Below are 22,620 nucleotides of genomic sequence, written 5' to 3'. Positions count from 1 at the left end.
TAGAGCTGAAAATTCAAGTAATGCTATTTCTGCCTCAAAAACAAAGGAAATGATCCATAAAATGAAAATACAGGTAACTATATTGAAAAAAATATCCAAGTATAAATGGACCTGACCAGTTCAAACAAATGTCCTTTATGAGTCAAACTGTATGATCATACAATGGGATAATATTCAGCAATAAAATGGAATCAAATACTGCTATGTGCTACACTATAAATGAACCTTGAAAACGTGCTAAATAAAGGAAGCTAGTCACAAAAGGTCCTATATTGTACAATTCTGTTTACATGAAATGTCCAGAATAGGCAAATCCATAAAATAAATTTGTGGTTGCCAGGGGACTAGTAAGAGGAAACGGAGACGGAGAGTGGCTGCTGACTGGTACAGTGTTACTTCTGGGGTAACCGAAATGCTCTAAAATTTGATTGTATAGATGGGTGCACAGCTCTGTGAATAAACTAAAAAGCACTGAATTGTGCTATACTGTTTTGAAGGGTGAATGTTACGGTGTATGAATTACCTCAATAAGCAATTTAAAAACACAATAAACTACAAAGCTCTTCTTTGGGAAAAGACCAATGTTCCAATAACAAGGTTTTCCAAACTATTTACAAACTTTTACAGCTCAATTTCTTGGATACTCTTCCTAACTTCTATTAAACACACTGCAATTTTAAATTAAAAATACTTTCTAAAGGACAGTTACAATGAGTTATAGCAGGGTTTCTAATCCTCACTGAGAGTCAGGATCACCTTACGGAACTTTAGAATTAACATTGACCAAGACTCTATTCCTTAGAGATTTGGATTCAAATGGTCTAGGGAAAGACTCAAGCGGTGTTACATTTTTAAAAGCTCCCTCCCATGGATTTAAACAAACAGCCAGGATTGGGAATCATATTGCAATTCAACAGAATATTAAACCATATTTTAAAAATCTTCTTTTAGGTGAAGGCAGACCTTTTCTTAAGCAAAACAAAAAGCAGATATTTAAGAAAAATTTGTTTCCAATCATACAACTATAAATAAAAAGCCACATAAAACAGTTAGTCATAAAACCAATTATTTAATTGAAGCTATAAAAGAGGCAATACACTTGATAAAATAATTAGGAAACAATATTTAGCACATTTTAAAAGATTTAAAACAGGAGAACACTTTACAAAAAGTTGTGTGAGAAATAAAATCCTTAAACTATGAATAGAAATGTAACATTACAGAGTATGTTATAAAATACAATGACAGAAATATAAAAGGACTATGTATACTCTAAGCTGAAAACTATTAATAATGATCAGATATTGAGGTTTAAATTTACAGTTCCTGGGTAAAAGGATCACATTACTTTACACATCTTCCAGACCAACGGGCAGTGTTTCCCAACTAACCATGAGTGGTATCGTCTTCTACGAAGTCTTTGGCCATCTCTGCTGTGATCACATCAATGTGACTAACCTGAAGGATAAGCATGAAAAACAGCATCTGTTAGATGGTAAAGAAACTTATCAGTGTTCCCACTGGATATGGTAATATTTTAAAAATACAGCCAATTACCTATATAAATTGCATATTTCAAGTCAACTGACTGTAAAACATTGACTGATAAAACCCTTATTTTAATGCTGTTTGTTCAACACAGGAGTTTAAAAAATATTCTGCATTTTAATGCTCTGAAGATACAGATAAGTACTCACGTCTAAATATCTGAACCACATTTTTGTTCAGTTTTTATTACTTTGCTATTTCAAAGAATTTTAAGGCTGAAAACACCTGGAAGAGCCATGTGGTCTAACCAAATATAAATCAATGTATGTAAATGTTACAGACTGTGCATTAAATAAGCACTAAATAGACTAGAGAGGAGGACAATGTCTCTTAATGCCAATGAAAATAAAACTATGCAATGAATGCCCAAAAAAACCCTGATAAGCTTCATAAACATTTTAAGTTTTTTTCACAAAGATATCATCATCCAATAAGCAACAAGTTTCTGAATTTTTTCTCATGACTTAAGTAACAACAAAAAAAGAATTGAACAGATACAATGGATTAAATACTATATGAACTTAAACTTCATGTAAAAAAATTTTACCTTATTTCTGAACTTCACACCATAGAATTTGTCAGCTGACTCAAGCAGTTCAGGCCTAAAAGTAGTTGTAATGAATTGAGCATGTACAGCAAGCTCCATAATCATATCTATAAAAAGAAAGAGTAATTTAACAAAACCATTTTCTCAGCAGAACTAAAAATTTAAAAAGCAATGATCTTTAATCCTACCTAAAATTTAAAACTGCCTGTTTGCATACATTTACAGAAAGCATCAATTTGTTTCTTAAGCTAGGCATAAACCTTTAACACTGATATCTTAGTTACAGAATATAAAAGCAGCATTTCTAACATAGGATTAGAAATAGTATCAGAGCAATGTAAATTTTTCTCATCCAGAGCAACCTTTTCCTGCTACCCACTCCCCCAAAATCTTTTGAACTTATTAAAGAACAGGTATAGATTATTTAAAAACAGAATCAAATCTGTTTATGAAAAACAAGTTTTAAAAGGAGAGATGTTTGTATAAAAGCTTAACTGGGGTTGGATTTTCAATCGTTTCATGTTTCTGATAGAACTACACTTTGTAGTCTAATATTAAATTTTAAAAACTTTGTTAAAAGAGAAATTATTTTATTGAATAATACCCTGTCTAGTCTCCCCAGATACCTCAGGCAGCAAGAAATATATGATAAAAGAGGCAAGCTATCATTTCTAGTAAGTTACTATGAAGCTATGAAACCAAAACTGTACCTGACACAGCCTTTCTGTGCTGAGCATCCAGAGCCTGGTCAATCTCATCAAACAAGTAAAAAGGAGCAGGGTCACATTTCTGAATGGCAAAAATCAAAGCAAGAGCTACCAAGGATTTCTGTCCACCGGAAAGCTGTTGCATTTCTCTCATTTCACCTTGTTTTCCTGTAAATGACACCTAAGAAAATATTTAATTAGAGTTAATATTTCAAAGGGGTAAAATCTCCATCATCTCTTAACATTAAGTTGCATACAGTGTACCAATTTAAGATTTGCAAAATATTCCACTATGATAATGCTCTCAGGAAAATTGAATATAAAGTTATTTTACCCTAATTCCAACTCCAGTGAACTGGTCAACTGATGGAACACTGCTTTGTGATCCAGAGCCCCTCTCACTTTCACCACTCCCTTCTCCTTCATCCTGAGACTGACTGCCTTCCACATCTCCTTTCTTCATCACCAAAGTAGCTTTGCCACCAGGGACCAACTTCTGGAATACTTCACTAAAGTTTTTGGATACCTTAAAATGAATAATATATAAATAGGTGTCAAATGGAATATGTACTTTTTAAAACAAAGACAAAAATTATTTAAAAGCAATAAAAATTTTTTTTATTTTTTAATCTTAAGAACAAGAATAACAGATTGAATCTTTGTAAGAGTTGTGTATATACTGGATGTCTTTAAGTATCAGAACAATTATCAGTGGATAAAAAGCTTTAAAATCTTTACAAATTGAATGATAAACTAAGTATCTGAAGATTTTAGCTTGTGTATTAACTACAAACAGAAACATACCTGTTTGAAAGTTAACTGAATAGCTTCGTATTTTCGAAGTTCAAGTACGTTCATCAGTTCCATGATTGATTTGTACCCCCTGTCTAACTCTTCTTGTCGCTTTATTAACTTTTCTTTCTGCTCCGAGAAATTTACAAACTGATCTAAAGCTTTTTTGTTAACATGGCTGTACTTCTTCAATTCTGTGTTGCACTGTTCAAGTTTTCGAAACAACTATAAAGAGGAAAAAAAAAAACATATAAATAAACTCACATGTAGGAAAATTTGTAATGAGATTTCATATTTAAAACAAACTAGATTTACCTGTTTGAGGCTCAGTGTCTGGTATTTTTCAAATGCTTCCTGAGGAAGTGACCCAAGTTCTCGGATTTTCTTCATACACTCCTCTTTCTTCTTCAGCAGCATGCCTTGTCGATTTGTCATCTTTTCTAGTTCTTTAGTATCATGATTTATAGCATCCATGTGTTCTTTTTCCATATTTTTCCAGCGTTCCATACTCTTCTGCAGCTCCTTAATTCCAGCTTCTGTTTTATCGATGGAATTGTCCAAATCTAAAATGGGGGGAAAACCAAGTTAGGCCATAACACTTACTGTATTTTGGCTGAGCCATGCGGCTTGCAGGATCTTAGTTCCCCAACCAGAGACTGAACCTAGATCCTTGGCATGAAAGCAGGGAGTCCTAACCACTGGATCGCCAGGGAATTCCCCATAACACCTATTTTAAGGTGTTATCTGACCAAAGATTTTAATGGTCAAATCTATCAAAATAAATAGGTTTAAATTTTCCTGTGAAAATTTATGAAAGAATTCAGAACAAAATTGGGAGTGTACACAAGCCATTCATATATAAAGTTTTTATTATTCAATGTTTATAAAAACCTAAAATAATTTTCTTCTCAGCAATTAAGTGTCAACAAACTTGATTCAGCTATTCCATGCTTTTGTCAAGAAACTAATAATGTATGGTCTCTTAAAAACTGCCACAAACATTTCAATAAAATGAAGGTGACTATAATCAACACCGTAAACTGTTCACTAGAAACTATTTATGACAAAAACTTCTGGTACATGCTTTTGCCTATTTGGGTATGTCATTTTGTAATACACGGTCTTATAAAACGAATAAGCTAAATTTAACTAGATATCAAAAACATTTTTACAAAATAAAAATTCACCTTCTGATCTTGCCATGGTATCTTTCACCCTTTTATTGATGGCTTCAAGTTCTGAGGTTGTAGCAGTGAGAACAGTACCCCCTTCTGTCTCTCTCAGTTCATTGAGTTCCTATAACACAAAAGGAACACAGGAGCATTAAGCCATAAAAATATAAACTTTGTTAGTTTCAAAATGTTATGACTGCCAATGTTTATATAGCTGTTGATATGTTTGAATAAACACTTAAGGAAACCAAAAAACATACTTTAAATAGTTGTAAATACTTAAGGTATCCATTAAGCAGGAAAAAAATGATTAATGACTAAAATATTTCTTAGCATCTGACCACTACTGAGAAAATATTTGTAACTAATATTTACTGAGTACCTAGAATGTGCCAGATCATCACACAAAACATACTGCTATGCTTCTTTTACACAAGAGGAAACTGGAGCTTAGAAATATCAAATTACTTGACCAACACAGGACACTAGGTGGCAGTGTGAGAGCTCCAAGCCAGGGCAGGTAGTCAGACTGCTAGTCTTTCTGTCCCCAGAGTCCATACTCTAAATCAGAGCCTCTCACGTAAGCATATTCAGAAGGTTATGCTCATCAAGAAACCACCCAAAGAGAACGTACCTGTTCTACTTGGTCCAAGCGTTTTCTCAAATTCTCATTGAGGTAAGTCTCTACTCGAGTAATAATACCTTCTAATTTAATTCTTTCATTCAGTAGTTGTCTGTTTTCCTAGAAGAAAAAAGAAAAACAAATTGTCTGTGTACATAGGCATGCACATTTCACATAAGGAATGCTGTTAATCTGTTGTTGTCTCCATTACTTGTGTTCAAATGAGCTGAAACAAGAGTTTTATACCTTTCCATAAAGACCTTTATTTTCTTCATCTACTCTCTTATCTATCCAGAAGGCTATTTTTGTGCCTGGTTCTTTTTATAAGGCATACTACCAAAAATATTTTTCTTTTCCTGCTTTTCACTTTCTGAATTTAGTGTTAATTATTTACATCTATATTTAAGAATCAAATGTTATTAAAATGTTTAATCAAAACTTTTTAAATATGTAAAGATGGTCAGATCAATAAATATAGCAAAGCTAACAAGCTCGATTTTACTAATGACAAATAGGCATTAAATAAGATGAAAGAAAATGAAGATTTCTTATACAATCCTATCATAAGGTTTACAAAAACTTACTAAAACCTCATTTACTTTAATGGATACTGGAAGTCTCAATCTTATATTTTCTCAATATCTTTTTCACACTCTTTTACTAGCAAGAAAGACACCTTTCACAACAGATGATTACCAACAAATTTTTTTTTTCTGTCAACTGTACTTGCCTGCTGAAGTTGGCGAATTTCATCATTCAGGGCATCTACTCTCTTCTGATCTTCAAGACTAAGTTGAGAAAGCAAATCAGTTCCCAGTTCTGCTTTCAGGGATTCTCTGGTGGACTCCATAGCATGCAAACTTGCCTCCAAACTTTGTAAGCTACGTTGCTGTATGACAGATTTTCCATTTATTAGTAATGGTATTAGCCAGTGTATCACTTACAGTAGTGAAATACTGAAGACCATCTATATTTGATATTAAAGTGAGCTTAAATAATATTGTCTCAATTAAATATTAGATGCCCATTACATTTGTTAATTAGAACTATGCAGCAACAAGAAAAATGTTTATGATGCAATGTTAGGATGTGTGGAATAAATACATCATATTCCATGGTCAAACTATATAAAAATTATGCATATTCATAAGAACAGAAAGAAGTTGCTAGAATGTTAAGGTGGGTATATACACTACATTTTTAACTTTGTTGTTTTAGTATAATTGATGTACAAAATTAGTTGTTTTTGTCAAAACTGCTCATGTTTATGAGACCAATGGATATCATCATTTGTAATAGCAGTAACAGCTCACTTTCTAACTCATTTTAATATAATTTGGACAAAATACAGTCAAATAAATCCATAAATAGCATTTATAGACACAAATGGTACCTGGCTGACTATCGGACAATACTTTTACGGCATGGCTCAAAATGCCTACTTGCTTAATGAAGTTGGAAAATATGAATCTGGCCTACAAAAGTAGACTCTTGAGTACTCATGAGTAAAAGTGTGATAAAGATACATGCAGATACCCAAAGTATGGGCCTAAATGAAAATGGAACATACGTGTATGTTATATAACCTACACAATATATAGTCTACCCCACATCTATATAACTAAATATATTCTTAAAAAGCGTATTTACGAACCTTGGGCATAAAGGTTTTCTCTGACTGCTGCCTCTTCTCTTTCAGCATCTTCATTTCTGATAATATGCTATCTCTAGATGCTTTAAACTTCCTTTGCTGAGTCTCTATTTGCTGCATTTGGTTCATCAGCTGATCAATTTCATTATTAATCCATATACAAGGCTAAGGAAAATTCACTTCAGTGTCTATTAACTTGTATCCCCTTCCTTTTCTTTATCCCTAGATTAAGCTATTTCCCCAAATTTAAGTACCATAACAACACAGAATTAAATACTATGTCAAGTCTGTTCAGTCATAAAAGAAGCTTTAAACATTTTAACCCACTTCTCTCTCAAAATAACATACAATTTTACCAACTGCTGCACAAAAAATAAAAAAAACCATGGGAAAGTCCTAAAGGAAGCTAAATGATACACATTTTAAAATTTATATATTTTTCACTCAAGTATTTACTATATAAGCCATTATGCCTAAAGCACTATATAAGAGAGTTAGATGTGAAGAGGAGTATTCACGTATTTTCCCAGGCTCTGTGCTCAAAGCTCGCCAAATTTGGGCAGATCTCAAAGTATGCACAGTCAAAGCTAAGACGCTTATTTACCTTCTTCTCTGTGCTCTTGCTTCCAACTGATGACAAAGAAGCTATACACTCACAATTTTTAAAGTGCCAGTCTCAATAAAAATATCCTAATGAAGCAGTAAAAATAATTATTTTCACTGCTTGAGTACCTGTATTGAATATTGTGTGACATAATGCAAGGTATATACACAAAGCACTTTTGCCTTATACCATGGTTATTTTAAGAAAATGGACATTAGTTGTGAGCCCAACTAGTCACTTTTCACAGAAAACCATTTTTATCTGAAAGAATGGAAAGAACCGTGGTTACTAAGACTTGCATTTTGATGGACATTTCCTCCACTAATACTAAATCTGAAACTCAAGATAATAACCCCTAATAGACATTTTTCAATCCTTATGTATTTAACTTCTATGTAATATGTGGCATTCCTGATACTGCCCACTCTTCTTCCATTGAAACCCTATCCTGGTTTTCTTCCTATAATTGTCTAACAAATCCTCCTCAGCTCCCTTTACAATCTTAAATTTCTGTGTTCCTCAGATTCTTTTCTCTCAGAAATACACTCATTGCCATTAACTATGTAACAGTTTAAGCAAAGGATATTACAATGGTTTTTAGTTTTCTCCCTGTTTTTGGAAGTTAAACGGACATACTACACAAGCTTAGATAAAAGTCAAAATAAAACACATGGGATATTTCCCCCTACTGTATATGTGAAAATACATCTAACACTCAAAAGATTCTATATTCCAACCAAAACACACTTCCTTCTCTACAGCAACACAAGACAAAAAGATATTTTCAATATTTCTGCGCAGATTTTCATTGAGCTTTGCTTCAAGCTCACCAAGTTCTTCTTCCGCTTTTCTAACATCTTTTTGTAATTCAAGTCTAGACTTCCTTGTATCATAATAGCCTCCAGTCAAAGCACCTCGATGACTAACTTGGTCACCTATTAATAAAACATAAGGAAATTAGTAATTCTGTATAACAACTTCTTTATTCAACAATAAATTGATTAATAATCAAATGACTAGATTAATCTAAAGGTTTTACCTATTTAATAAGAACTTAAAAGAGTTTAAGCCACCCCGGAAAAAATGTTGTTTTACAATATTAACACTTGCACTTAAAAAATGTAAGTGTCAACATAAGTGCAAGTGTTAATAAAATATAAGGTAAACCTGAACATTTGCCAGAAAGGAGAGAAGTGTTAAAGACTAACAGGAACATGTCAACAAGACACAGAACCTAGCTTGAAATTCCCAATGGCCATAACTGGAAATATGAAAATCAAAAATAATAACGGCAATTTGGTAACATTGAATAATTTAAAAAATCCATGAATCACAGCAATACATAAAAAGGAAAAAAGGAAGGGGCTTTTCTTTACAGAAAAGTGACAGCTAATAAATATAGAAGCAATCACAGAATTTTAGAATGAACATTTTGAAACCCTCAATGTATTAACCAAGTCAGGCAAGGGTCACCAAAGGATGCTAAGCCCTTAGCAAAAAAACTTTTGGGGGAACCTGATATTCACGTGTCCTTAAAGGATAATCCCACATATCATTTATTACTTACAAAGGGGAAAAGGTACCTTTACAACCAAGATCTGCTAGAGGTCAAACCTGGTATCACTAACAGTGGGACACGCAGTAAGAAGTACACATCACTCATGCCAAGAATGCCTAACCTAACCTAATAAAGAGGAAGCAGTAAGACAAATCCACAACACAAAAGATTTCTGAGAGGGAAGACGGAAGCAGCAAGAAGAACCACAGTCCCACAGTGGCTAAAACGAAAACTACATCACAGAAAGTTAACCAGGATGAGAAAAGCAGAGGGTTTTTGTCCCAGATGAAGGGGCAAGATAAAATCCCAGAAAAACAACCAAATGAAGTGGAGAGAGGCCATCTTCCAGAAGAACTCAGAATGATAGTGAAGATGATCCAGAATCTCAGAAACAGAACAGAGATTGAGAAGATGCAGAAATGTTTATCAGAGACCTAGAAGAACTAAAGAACAAATGAGATGAACAATACACTAGAAGGAGTCAATAACAGAATAACTGATGCAGAAGAATGGATAAGTGACCTGGAGGACAGGATGCTGGAAATCACTGCTGCAAACAGAATAGAAAGAAGAACGAAAAAAAAACAACGCAAGAATTTCTGGGGGTGGGAGGAAAACAGGAGAACTGTGCTATACTGAAACTGTTTATGCTTCCCTGTAAACATATAGGGGGAAAAAAAAAAAAACAGAAAATGAGGACAAGTGAACCTATATACCAGAGGTTCTTAACCTTCACTCAAAATAAAATTCAGGAGGTCCACTGCTAAATCTCATTTTTAATATCTTAAAGAATACATTACTATGTCAAAGAAATACTGTGATAACCATGCCAACTGGTTTCTTTGGTGATCCGAAGTATTTTGTTTAATACATTTAAAAAATTTTTGAGAAAAGGTGCCAGAGGCTTCACCAAACCAAGTCCATGGTGTCAAAAAGGTTAAGAAATTCTACTATGCATTAAATGATTATACTTATGAGACATCAATTAAACATAAAGTGTTGACCTTGTTTAAATTCTGACTTGAATAAACCAACAGGATTTAAAAATGGGAAGTAACTGGACATGAATTTTCAAACACTTTTAAAGGAATTTATTTGTTCAAAGCTAGTAATTACTATTACGAACCTTCCAAGGTAATGCAGTCCATAGTGAAAGCACGGGCCAACTGGGTTGAAACTTCCATACTACGACAAATAAGTGTTTTCCCAAATACATGTTTGAAAGCTTTGTCAAATCTGGGATTGTACCTCAATTTACTTATCATAGGAATAGCATCCTAAAAACAAGTATGTTGTTAGCAAGCAAAGAAATCACAATTAATTCAAATGTGTTATCAGAATTATAAATTACATTTTTCTGAAATACAAATAAACAAAATGCCTTTACATTTCAAAACTGTTGATTTTTATACTGAACAAGTGAGAAAAATAATTCTACTGAAATATCCTGGAAATTGTACTCATGTAAGTCATCCAGGTTTTCAATAGTATAGAGGTTTTCAGAGTACAGTGATAAAGAGCTCAGTGGCTCTGGAGCCAGACTGCTCAAGTTCAAAACTCAGTTCTGCTTCTCAGATGTGTGCTCTGGACAAGTTGCTTAACTTCTGTACTCATCTATAGAATTACAGTAACGACAGTAGCTTCCTCACGAAGTTGTTAAGAGTAGGCGAGTTATAAATGCGAAACATTTAGGGTACCACCTGTCACACAGGAGAGACAAATATAAACTAGTAGTATATTCTCAAAATATTTTCATTTTATTTTCATCTAATAATCTACACACATATAACCTTAGTTAGATACTCAGAAAAATATTTTTTCAGATAGAATTTATTTTTCCTTTTTTCTCTCTCAACTAGCCGAATCGAATTTTTACATTAGGAAATACATCCTACATATAGAAAAAAGCAATAAATACGTTGCTGCTGCTGCCAAGTCGCTTCAGTCGTGTCTGACTCTGTGCGACCCCAGAGACGGCAGCCCACCAGGCTCCCCTGTCCCTGGGATCCTCCAGGCAAGAACACTGGAGTGGGTTGCCATTTCCTTCTCCAATGCATGAAAGTGAAAAGTGAAAGTGAAGTCACTCAGTCGTGTGCGACTCTCCGCAACCCCATGGACTGTAGCCTACCAGGCTCCTCCGTCCATGGGATTTTCCAGGCAAGAGTACTAGAGTGGGTTGCCATTGCCTTCTCCGAATAAATATGTTAAGCTTAAATTAATAATTACAAAGCAAACACCAATATAACCACCATGTAGGACAAGAAACAAAACACTACTATAAAGCCCAGAAGTGATGAGTGTAGCCCTCTTCTAATCACAGTGGTTATCTCCAACGGTTACCTGCTGGTGATGGCCACTCGTATAATTTTGTGGTGATCACTTCCTTGCACTTGTAGTCCTATCATCTAAGATTACTTTTGTTCAGGTATCGTAAAGGGGACAGCACTATATGCATTCTTTCGTGACTTGCTTTACTTACATATCACATTTAGGACTCAATTTCTCCTCCTCAAAATTTCAGATAGTTTGTAGATTTAAAAGAAAAAGCTAGACCACTTAAATAGCTCATAAGATTCTCACTGTACCTCTTCAACTGTAGCTCATTCTCCCAGGGTTTTAGCTTTAACCTTAAAAAACAGTGAAATAACTGCTACTACCATCAACATTCTGAAGCCAAACACCTCAAAGCAATTACATTTTTATCAAGGATGATGTCTAGGTAACATTCTCAATCTGTTAAAAAGCATACCAGCTAATAACAAGAGCAATGTTACGCTTTCAGAGCCTATCATCTTGCTAGATATTTTAAATCTAATTTATAAGCTGTTTAAAAAAAAAGAATATTCAGAAATCTTATTTACTTTAAATACTTCCTCAGGGAATTCTCCAATTATTAAATCTTAATTTTGTCCTCTGAGTTACACTCTCAGAATATCCTGTAATGATGTATTTTAACACTTGGCACATTTTGCAACAGTTTATGTCACGGCTGTGACCTGTCTTCCTTCCTTTCCTCATCTAGCATTAACTATCCTCTATGGTAAGAAAGGAATGTTTACTTCACAGACCATGTGAACCACAGTGTATAGTGCTTGTTGTGCACTAACATGTGCTAAACCAAGAAAAACACTTATTGAAAGACAGACTTTAACACACATCAACTCACATTGGTTTCCGGATAGGCAGTATCCCTTACATCTAACTTGTTAAGAGGCAGGAAAGTAACCTCTCCAGGAAGATTCATTTTATTAAACTCCATCAAAATCTTCGTGCTGACTTCATCTGAATCAACAATGTGATAAAATAACCTACATGTAAAGAGAATGAGATAGGTCCAAAGTGCTTTAAACATTTAAGCAAACAAGTTACTTTTTTCTATGCAATCCAATTTGTATGGGGAGGGCTACTCAGAAAATCCCAATGGAGGGAGAGAAAGTACAAAAAGGAGAAGTTCTAGTTTCTACAACTAGGAACAAACACTGAGCATCAATGTATTTAATTGCAATATTAAACAAAAGAGGACTGGAATATTAAATAGGATATATTTAAACTACAAAAGGTTGTTTCTTAGGTTATTCTTAGTTCCTCTTTTCTTTAAAAACTCAAAACATCAAGCAAAAAAACAAATCTCACCTGTTTCCAGCAGTGACTTCCACACATGTGTAGAAAGCAGGCTCACATTCAAAGTTATTCATCACAATACCATGATAGCCATTTTGAACATGCTGGTTTATTCCTTTTCGACGGAAGTGGTCTAGCACTTTATTTATGCTATCTATTCCATTTAAAATGGCCTATTCAGAAACAAAAAATTGTAAAATATTGCTAATGGCACTCATGCTGATATAAAATGCCCCCATTACTCTATACATTAAAAAAATATACCAAATTGGGAGATCGGGATTGACATATACACAACTACATATAAAACAGACTACTAATTAAGAACCTACTGTACAGCACAGGGAACTCTACTCAATACTCAGCAATGCCCTGTTTGAAAAAAGAATCTAAAAAAAAGAGTGGATATACTTATAGATATAACTGATTCACTTTGCTGAACACCTGAAACAAATTCAACTCTGTAAATCAACTATATTCCAATAAAAATTTTAAAAAATAAAAAATATACCACAGATTAAATACCTTCTCCAACAATAGGTCAACTCCCTTGAAATATGCCAACTATGTGCAACACCTTGTTATTATGGATTCTGTTCCATGAGATTAGCATTAAAAATGGACCCTTCATCTAGAAATCAAAAGTGCTATTTTTAATAGCATGGGTGCTTAAATTATATCCAGTATTTCATATTTATAAGACAAGTTAATTTGCATTCTTCTCTTGAAAGCTAATAAATTCTTATGCAGTAATAACTGACTCAATGCAAACTGAGGTAATGAAAGACCCTACCCACCTTTCCTGTTGCAGCTCTAAGAAGTTGCTGTTTCTTTTCAAGATCTTCTCTTTTAGCAGCAAGTGCCTGCTGTTCTGCATTCTCTTCTCTCCACAAGTAACTAATCAATAAAAAATAGACTGTCTTCACTTTTAAAATTAAGACAATATGCTAACAGTATACAATTTTGAGGGAAGACTGAAATTAAACTTCTATAGTTAATTTATAATTTAAAGACCATTTAACAGCCAGTAACTAGCATTACTCAACAATATTAAGGCATACTTTAGTCTATACTAACTTTCTTTCACTTTGTAATTCATCTTTCTTATTTTTTACTTCATAGTATTTTCTGTCCAGTTCTTCAACTCGAGCTTTGACTTCATTAAGATCCTGATCCAGTTTCTATGGAAATAAAAATAATTCAAATTTAAAATCTAATTTCATACAAACTAATCCCTAGTAACAGAAAGCAGTTCGGTTGTTACCAGAGGATGGAAGAGGCCAGGAAAGGAGAGAGGGAGGAATTACCAAGGGATATGGGAAACATTTTGGGGTGATCAATAGGCTTGTTATCTTAATTGTGGTGATGGTTTAACAAGCACATACACGTATCAAAACAATTAATTTGTTCATTAGTGACCTTACTACTTCTATAATATATACTCTAGAATTTTAGAAGAAAAAAATTTATTAATAAATTCTCAAAACACTGTAGTGCAAACTCTTCACATGGCCCCTCTACACACACACACACACAAGAACACAAGAGATTTAGGAACATACTAAGAAGCAAAAGGCTCTTTTGCGCAATATAATAAGCACTGTAAAATCATCTCTATCCAATATAAAGAAGAGTTCACCCTCACAAGTGGTCATTTTGATACACTTAAATGTGACTGAAATATTGAAAAATAATTTCAAACTTGAAAAAGAATGAATAAAACCTCTCACTGCAAAGTCCTGTTTTAGCACCAAGCTTTTTCAAAACGGGCATCTGTTGAGGTTGATATTTCCATGAACTCAAGATAAAAATGCCTTTTATTTCAAGGCAGGACTGTAGCTATCTCAACTGAAACTATACTAACAAACTCCCAAATAACTGACTACCTCAATCAATCTGTTTTCCATTCCTGACCAAAGTCCAAAGCACACTGGCCAGTAGTATATTACTCCTGGTCACTTGTCCTACCAGCTGAGCTGTTTATGGTTACAGAATCAGTTCTGTTTGCTCCCTGGTGTGTTTTTGTTTTTAGGTGACTGATTACATTAAACATTAGATAAACTGATGATATGAGTACTAGGAAAAGTTGTTCTTTTAAAAAACTGATTTAGTTCTGAACACACTCAAAAACGAGTCACTGAAAATTGAATTAAATGGGCAAAAACCTCTAATATATAATACAAAAGTGCATATGGTAAGGAAAAGGCAATGGCAACCCACTCTAGTACTCTTGCCTGGAAAATCCCATGGACGGAGGAGCTTGGTAGGCTGCAGTCCATGGCGTCACTAAGAGTAGGACACGACTGAGTGACTTCACTTTCACTTTTCACTTTCATTCACTGGAGAAGGAAATGGCAACCCACTCCAGTATTCTTGCCTGGAGAATCCCAGGGACAGAGGAGCCTAGTGGGCTGCCGTCTCTGGGGTCGCACAGAGTCAGACACGACTGAAGTGACTTAGCAGTAGCACCAGCAGCATATGGTAATAGATAATATGTACTTTATAATGGGCTTCCTAGGTAGCTCAGTAGAAATGGAGTAGCCATCATAGTCAACAAAAGAGTCCGAAAAGCAGTACTTGGATGCAATCTCAAAAACAGAATGACCTCTGTTCATTTCCAAGGCTGTCCATTCAGTATCACAGTAATCCAAGTCTATGCCCCAACCAGTAATGGTGAAAAAGCTGAACCTGAAGCTGAATGTTTCTGTGAAGACCTACAAGACATTCTAGAACTAACACCCAAAAAAGATGTCCTTTTCATTACTGGGGACTAGAATGTAACAGTAGGAAGTCAAGAAATACCTGGAATAACAGGCAAATTTGGCCTTGGAGTACAGAATGAAGCAGGGCAGAGGCTAATAGAGTTTTGTCAAGAGAACACACTGGTCATAGCAAACATCCTCTTGCAACAATACAAGAGAAGACTCTACACATGGACATCACCAGATGGTCAATACAGAAATCAGGTTACATTCTTTGCAGGCAAAGATGGAGAAGCTCTATACAGTCAGCAAAAACAAGACCAGGAGCTGTGGCCAGGAACTCTTTATTGCCAAATTCAGACTTAAATTGAAAAAAGTAGGGAAAACCACTAGACCATTCAGGTCTAACCTAAATCAAATCCCTTATGATTATACACTGGAAGTGACAAATATTCAAGGGATTAGATCTGATAGAGTGCCTTAAGAACTATGGATGGAGGTTCATGACACTATACAGGAGGCAGGGATCAAGACCATTCCCCCAAAAAAAGAAATGAAAAAAGGCAAAATGGCTGTCTGAGGAGGCCTTACAAATAGCTGTGAAAAGAAGAGAAGTGAATGGCAAAGGAGAAAAGGAAAGATATACCCATTTGAAGGCAGAGTTCCAAAGAAGACCAAGGAGAGATACGAGAGCCATCCTCAGTGATCAATGCAAAGAAATAGAGAAAAACAATAGAATGGGAAAGACTGGAGATCTCTTCCAGAAAATTAGAGATACCAAGGGAACTTTTCATGCAAGGTGGGCACAATAAAGGACAGAAATGGTATGGACCTAACAGAAGCAGAAGATATTAAGATGAGGTGGCAAGAATACACAGAACTATACAATAAAGGTCTTTACAACCCAGATAATCATGATGGTGTGATCACTCACCTAGAGCCAGACATCCTGGAGTGCGAACTCAAGTGGGTCTTAGGAAGCATCACTATGAACAAAGCTAGTGGAAGTGATGGAATTCCAGTTGAGCTGTTTCAAATCCTAAAAGATGATGCTGTGAAAATGCTGCACTGGATATGCCAGCAAGTTTGGAAAACACCAGTGGCGACAGGACTGGAAAAGGTCAGTTTTCATTCCAATCCCAAAGAAAGGCAATGCCAAAGAATGCTCAAACTACCAAACAATTGCACTCATCTCACATGCTGGCAAAGTAATGCTCAAAATTCTCCAAGTGAGGCTTTAACAGTAAGTGAACCATGAACTTCCAGATGTTCAAGCTGGATTTAGAAAAGGCAGAGGAACCAGAGATCAAATTGCCAACATCCACTGGATCACTAAAAAAGCAAGAGAGTCCCAGAAAAACATATATTTCTGCTTTATTGACTATGCCAAAGCCTTTGACTATGTGGATCACAACAAACTGGAAAATTCTTAGAGAGAAAGGAATACCAGACCACTTGACCTGCCTCCTAAGAAATCTGTACGCAGGTCAAGAAGCAACAGTTAGAACTGGACATGGAACAGACTGGTTCCAAAATGGGAAATGAGTATGTCAAGGCTGTATACTGTCACCCTGCTTATTTAACTTATATGCAGAGTACATCATAAGAAACGCTGGACTGGATGAAGCACAAGCTGGAATCAAGACTGCTGGGAGAAATATCAATAACCTCAGATATGCAGATGACACCACTCTTATGGCAGAAAGTGAAGAGGAACTAAAGAGCCTCTTGATGAAAGTGAAAGAGAGTGAAAAAGTTGGCTTAAAACTCAACATTCAGAAGACTAAGATCGTGGCATCTGGTCTCATCACTTCATGGCAGATGGGGAAACAGTGGCTGACTTTATTTTTGGGGGCTCCAAAATCACTGCAGATGGTGACTGCAGCCATAAATTAAAAGATACTTGTTCCTTGGAAGAAAAGGTAATGACCAATCTAGACAGCATATTAAAAAGCAGAGACATTACCTTGCTAACAAAGGTCCGTCTAATCAAAGCTATGGTTTTTCCAGTAGTCATATATGAATGTGAGAGTTGGACTATAAGGAAAGCTAAGTGCTGAAGAATTGATGCTTTTGAACTGTGGTGTTGGAGAAGACTCTCCAGAGTCCCTTGGACAGCTAGGAAATCCAACCAGTCCATCCTAAAGGAAATCAGTCCTGAATATTCATTGGAAGGACTGATGCTGAAGCTGAAACTCCAACTCTTTGGCCACCTGATGCGTAGAACTGACTCATTTGAAAAGACCCTGATGCTGGGAACTACTAAAGGTGGGAGGAGAAGGGGACAACAGAAGATGAGATGGTTGGATGGCATCATCGACTCAATGGACATGAGTTTGAGGGGTTGGTAATGGATAGGGAGGCCTGGCGTGCTGCACTCCATGGGGTCACAAAGAGTTGGACATGACTGAGTGACTGAACTGAACTGAAATGGTGGCTCAGTGGTAAAGAATCTGCCTATTAAGGCAGGAGACATGGGTTCTGATCCCTGGGTGGGGAAGATCCCCTGGAGGAGGAAATGGCAACTGACTCCAGCATTCTTGCCTGAAAAATCCCATGAACAGAGGAGTCTGGTGGGCCGCAGTCCATGGGGTCGCAGGGTTGGACACGACTGAGCACACATGCATGTGTAACAGTAATTCACAACGTCAGGTCACAAAGCCAAGGAAAGACCGAGGAGCTGATGCAGATTAAAGCAGGTAACAGAAGCACGATGACTAAATGCAATATATGACCTTATATTGAATCCTGAATTGTTTTCACCCAACTTTACGGAGAACTGTATTTACACGTGCAGCTCATAACACGAAAGTCCCCTTGGAGTGCCAATCACTACTCATATTCCTAAGAAATATTTTGGATTCTACATCAAGATTGGTATACACTCTAGTGAAGAATGTTGATAAAGAAGGCTATTCAGGTGTGGGGGGTAGGCAGTATATGGGAAATCTCTATACCTTCCTCTCAATTTTGCTGTGAACCCAAAGATGCTCTTTAAAAAATGTCTAAAAATAAAGACTGGTACATAAGCATACACTTATCTTTAAATATTTACATATAAATACATGTAAATATTATACATGAAATGCATATAAGTATACATATTTAAGATTTTATGTTTTCAGTGACTTTTCTGATAAACCAACCATATCAACAGTAAAGACCTTGTAAGGTAAAAAGGTTCCTTCTAGGCATGTGTATATAAATAAATAAATATATTCTTACCCTACCCCTGTCCTATACACTCCCTTCTCACCACTTCGATCATCTTCCAATCACCTATATATATCTGCAAGTATCACTTAAGAAAGCATTTTTCTCTCTATTTTTAAATAATTTACAATCTTTCTTATTCAAAGTAATGGTTTTATCTTCTACTTCAATTTTTAAGAAAATGCTAACTAAACATGCAGAGTGAATGTTTAATTCATTTAGAAAATGTTATAAAATCACCAATGTGTTAACAAAATATATCCTGCAGTAAGTTATTACATTGATAGAATATTACATTATTACATAAAAAAGGAAATATTTTAAATTACTAGTCATTTTAGATTTGTATGATATCACTTAAAGTTAAGTGTACAGTCCAAGTACATGTTGCTGACTCAGAAAAAATATATTTTAAATTTATTTAATCTATATGACACTCACTGACATGGCAAAAAATCTTTAAAAAAGGAACCACCATATGTATAATATTAAACTGTGCTGGTCTTATCTAATTAAGTATCTGTCTTGTGTATTTTATGATAAACTATTTACAAATAAAACTTAAAGAAACAGATAAACCTGCATATGTTCACACTCAAAGATTTCACAAAGCAGCTACAGAAGTTCTTACATTATACTGCTCCAGATTTTTCTCTTTATTTGCCTCAGTGTCCTCCAAATCCTTGTGTATAGCGGCAATCTGTCTTTTCTTGTCATTAATAGCTTGATCTAAAGACTTGAGTTCCTTTTTAATCCACTTATCCCTTTCTTCTTTTGATGTAAACTGGCTTCCTCGACCCTGCTTTGCATAAAGGTCGGTTCTTTCCTGGGTAGCTTGGGCCAATCTACACAAGATAGAAAAGAATGGATTAAAAAGGAGAACAGGAAATAACCAAGTTTAATTGCAATCAATACCTCAAGAGTACAGAGAGACAATAACCATTTTTGTAATTCCATACAAGAAGGAAAGAAGGAGAATTCCCTGGTGGTCCAGTGTTTAGGACTGTGGGCTCTCACTGCCGAGGGCCTGGGTTTGACAGCCAGGGCACTAAGACCCCACAACCCACATGGGGAAAAAAAAAAGGAATTAAGTATAAAAAGCAACTGTTATCTAATAGTGCTTCTAGGACTAGCTCTATTTAACATTAATTTAACTTCAAAATCACTGTGAAATTCAGGTAAAACAGCCCATCCTCTAAGGATTTAAGGTCCTTCCTGGTCTGGGTTAATCACTAAACCTAGACAAATCTAGCACCCTACCTCAGGATTTTCAAAAATGCTCCAACTATATTTAATTATTTAAACATTTTCAACACCTTACAATGAAAGACATTATAAAAGTTAAAAGGCAAGAGAAAACACATACAACATACAGGACAAATATTAACCCCCAGATAACATAAAACAATACTATCAAACAGTAAGAAAAAAAAAATCAGGAAAAAAATGGACAAAGGATATAAACAGGAATTTCATTAAAATGAACATATGAGGCATAAAAACACAATAATGTACTAAATTGTGAAGTCGGCGAACACTGGCAAGTCCAATCTACAGACAGAAACTAAAACGTATAGATGTTAAAAGATGTCAAGTATGAAAAGAAGGTGGCAGAATGAACACACAGCAGGATACAATTTGGGTAAACAAAGTCCAAATTTTAGCTATATTATTATGGGCAAGTTACTGAACTTCCTAGAGCCTTAAATTTGTCAAACTTATAGTGAAGATACTGTGGATCACCTAGGGCTTCTAAATAGGCAATATGCATACACTAATACTGGCCCACAGTACTGGCTGTTACTTTGAAATGGGCATTTAACTTTGCCCTTAATTACTAACTTCCTAACCTATAATTCTTTACATAATAAGGTTCTATAGAGGAACCATGTAGAAAATTAGAATTGGTGAAAAGAGTCCCAGACCTAGCAATTCCTCGCTCTTCTTTTTCTTTTACACTGTTGAATTTAGGTTCTGTTTCTGCCAGTTCTTTCTGCTTTTCTTCTATTTTTTCAAGCAGCTTCTGCCTTTCTTTTAATAAGCGTTTCTGTAAATAAAACAAGATAAGTAAAAATGTAATCTGTTTAAAAACTTTTCTTATTTTTAAATCTAGCATAGGATATTTTCTCATGAAAAGAATTTATGAGAAAACTGATCCTGCAACATAAAACTAATTTTTAAATGTAAGTAACTGAAAGTACTCAGTTGCAACTTGAATGCAAATTATTTTAATGTGCCAAATTTTTTACAAAAATTCAAGCATGTACCCCTGTCACAGAAAGGACTGTCCTTCAAGCATGCACCCCTGTCACAGAAACGATTGTCCTCTGCAGTTCCCAATCACCTGAACATTTATGTCTTTCATTTTCAGCATTTTAACTTACCCTCTGTTCACTATTGCCTGCCAATTCATCTTGTAAATCCTTGGCTTTAAGCTCCAATTTAGTTCTCTGCTTAATTTGTTCCTGTCTTTCAGCACTGAGCTGTTCCTTTTCTTCTTTCATAGCTGAAATTTTTGTTTTCAGTTCTCTAACTTGGCGCTCAATATCCTATTCAAAAAGTATCAAACAGAAACAAGTTAGACAACTAGAAATACAAAAGCAAAATCAGGACACCATTGGTTTGTCTCTTCTTTTTCTCTTATTTCAACTTTCAGTACTACTCTCTTTCCAATACTCAATCCCAGTGACACCACTACTTGAAGTTACCATTCCATAATCCTGGTACAGAAAGGTTAACTTAATAGTTAACCTAAGTCTAGTTTATAACCTTACCTCCATCTTATCTCTTGCATCCTGCTGAGCATCTCTTAATTGTCTGGATTTTTCTCCACTTGTCTCTCGCTTAGCAGAAAGCTGGAAAAAAAACCAAGCTATGATTTCCAACCCATTTTGGATTTGTTCAATATTTTATAACATCTAGTAAAAATCTTCAAGTATCTGCTAAAACAAGCATTCACTTAAAAAAAAATTTCCCCCAAAATAACTGTATTGGGTTTAAATAGAAAATGCCTATAGTTTTCAGCATTACCTAAAACAAGTTTTTGTACAAAATGTTAGCAATACTAATTACAAAATACACCTTAAAAAGCCAAGAAAGAAATTCGTGAAACCCTAAAAGTTGTTTTCTTCTCATCCTGGTCTGCCTGACACCACCACCTAATTATATTTCAGATGCAACTATAGCCAAGGACCATGTGAGTCGTTTTCCTTGGAGTAGACTCAGAGTAAATTTGCTGAGTAATGAATTCACTAAGAAGTTTTAACATTTTTGAGGTATGTATTTAAAAATCATTGAAAAGTATAAATACAGTATGAGTTTAATATATTCATAAAAATAAAATTAAACAAGTGGCAAAGGTAAGTATTTTACCTCATCAAGTTTAGCACGAGTCTCGTTAAGTTCCTGATTGTAAATGGTATATTCCAGGGCTCGTCTCATCTTATCCCACTTTTGATACTGAGCTAGTTCTTCCTTTTCTTCCTCTAAGGTATGTAATCTCTCTTCAATGTATTTTAACAACTCATTGATTTTTTCCCGTTTTCCCTCTTAAAAAAAAATGGGAGAAGGATGAAGGAGTTGAATAAAACTTTAGGCAGTATCAATTCTCAAATATACTGTGTAAAACTTAATCTTAAGCACTTTAGCATTACTTCTTTGACATTAGGTGGTAACCAAATCTAAGATACTAAAATGGCAATTAAAACGCTTTATTATGGAAAGTATGAGAATAAACTTATACATGGTGACACTGATTCTTGTATTACATGTTACAGGCCTTTGTTTAAGCTTCCTTTAAAAGTTAATGTGCCTCCCCATGACATTAGGGAAAAAACCATAAAACCCTACTTAATATCACTGGTGTCACTGATTCTCAATTCTT

The 22,620-nt window shown here is 34.9% G+C and overlaps 1 protein-coding gene across 1 annotated transcript in view; it reads right to left on the bottom strand.

The window, feature by feature from the left end:
- Window positions 1-1,087: 1,087 nt before the first annotated feature.
- SMC3 (structural maintenance of chromosomes 3) overlaps window positions 1,088-22,620 on the bottom strand; it is a 38,446-nt gene continuing 16,913 nt past the window's right edge. The window contains exons 9-29 of the mRNA XM_068961716.1: window positions 22,110-22,285; window positions 21,512-21,592; window positions 21,122-21,286; window positions 20,663-20,784; window positions 19,369-19,582; window positions 13,900-14,003; window positions 13,620-13,719; window positions 12,835-12,995; window positions 12,368-12,509; window positions 10,328-10,478; window positions 8,426-8,578; window positions 7,043-7,194; window positions 6,119-6,277; window positions 5,401-5,508; window positions 4,782-4,890; window positions 3,910-4,157; window positions 3,607-3,819; window positions 3,137-3,328; window positions 2,806-2,983; window positions 2,096-2,202; window positions 1,088-1,458 (exon numbers count right to left, since the gene is read on the bottom strand). Coding sequence (XP_068817817.1) covers window positions 1,387-1,458; window positions 2,096-2,202; window positions 2,806-2,983; window positions 3,137-3,328; window positions 3,607-3,819; window positions 3,910-4,157; window positions 4,782-4,890; window positions 5,401-5,508; window positions 6,119-6,277; window positions 7,043-7,194; window positions 8,426-8,578; window positions 10,328-10,478; window positions 12,368-12,509; window positions 12,835-12,995; window positions 13,620-13,719; window positions 13,900-14,003; window positions 19,369-19,582; window positions 20,663-20,784; window positions 21,122-21,286; window positions 21,512-21,592; window positions 22,110-22,285 — 3,107 coding nt within the window. The 3' untranslated portion in view covers window positions 1,088-1,386. The remainder of the gene's footprint in view (window positions 1,459-2,095; window positions 2,203-2,805; window positions 2,984-3,136; window positions 3,329-3,606; window positions 3,820-3,909; window positions 4,158-4,781; window positions 4,891-5,400; window positions 5,509-6,118; window positions 6,278-7,042; window positions 7,195-8,425; window positions 8,579-10,327; window positions 10,479-12,367; window positions 12,510-12,834; window positions 12,996-13,619; window positions 13,720-13,899; window positions 14,004-19,368; window positions 19,583-20,662; window positions 20,785-21,121; window positions 21,287-21,511; window positions 21,593-22,109; window positions 22,286-22,620) is intronic.

The sequence above is a fragment of the Capricornis sumatraensis genome, chromosome 23, assembly GCF_032405125.1.
Source record: "Capricornis sumatraensis isolate serow.1 chromosome 23, serow.2, whole genome shotgun sequence".
NCBI lineage: Eukaryota > Metazoa > Chordata > Mammalia > Artiodactyla > Bovidae > Capricornis > Capricornis sumatraensis.
This window is presented reverse-complemented; position numbering and strand designations above follow the sequence as displayed.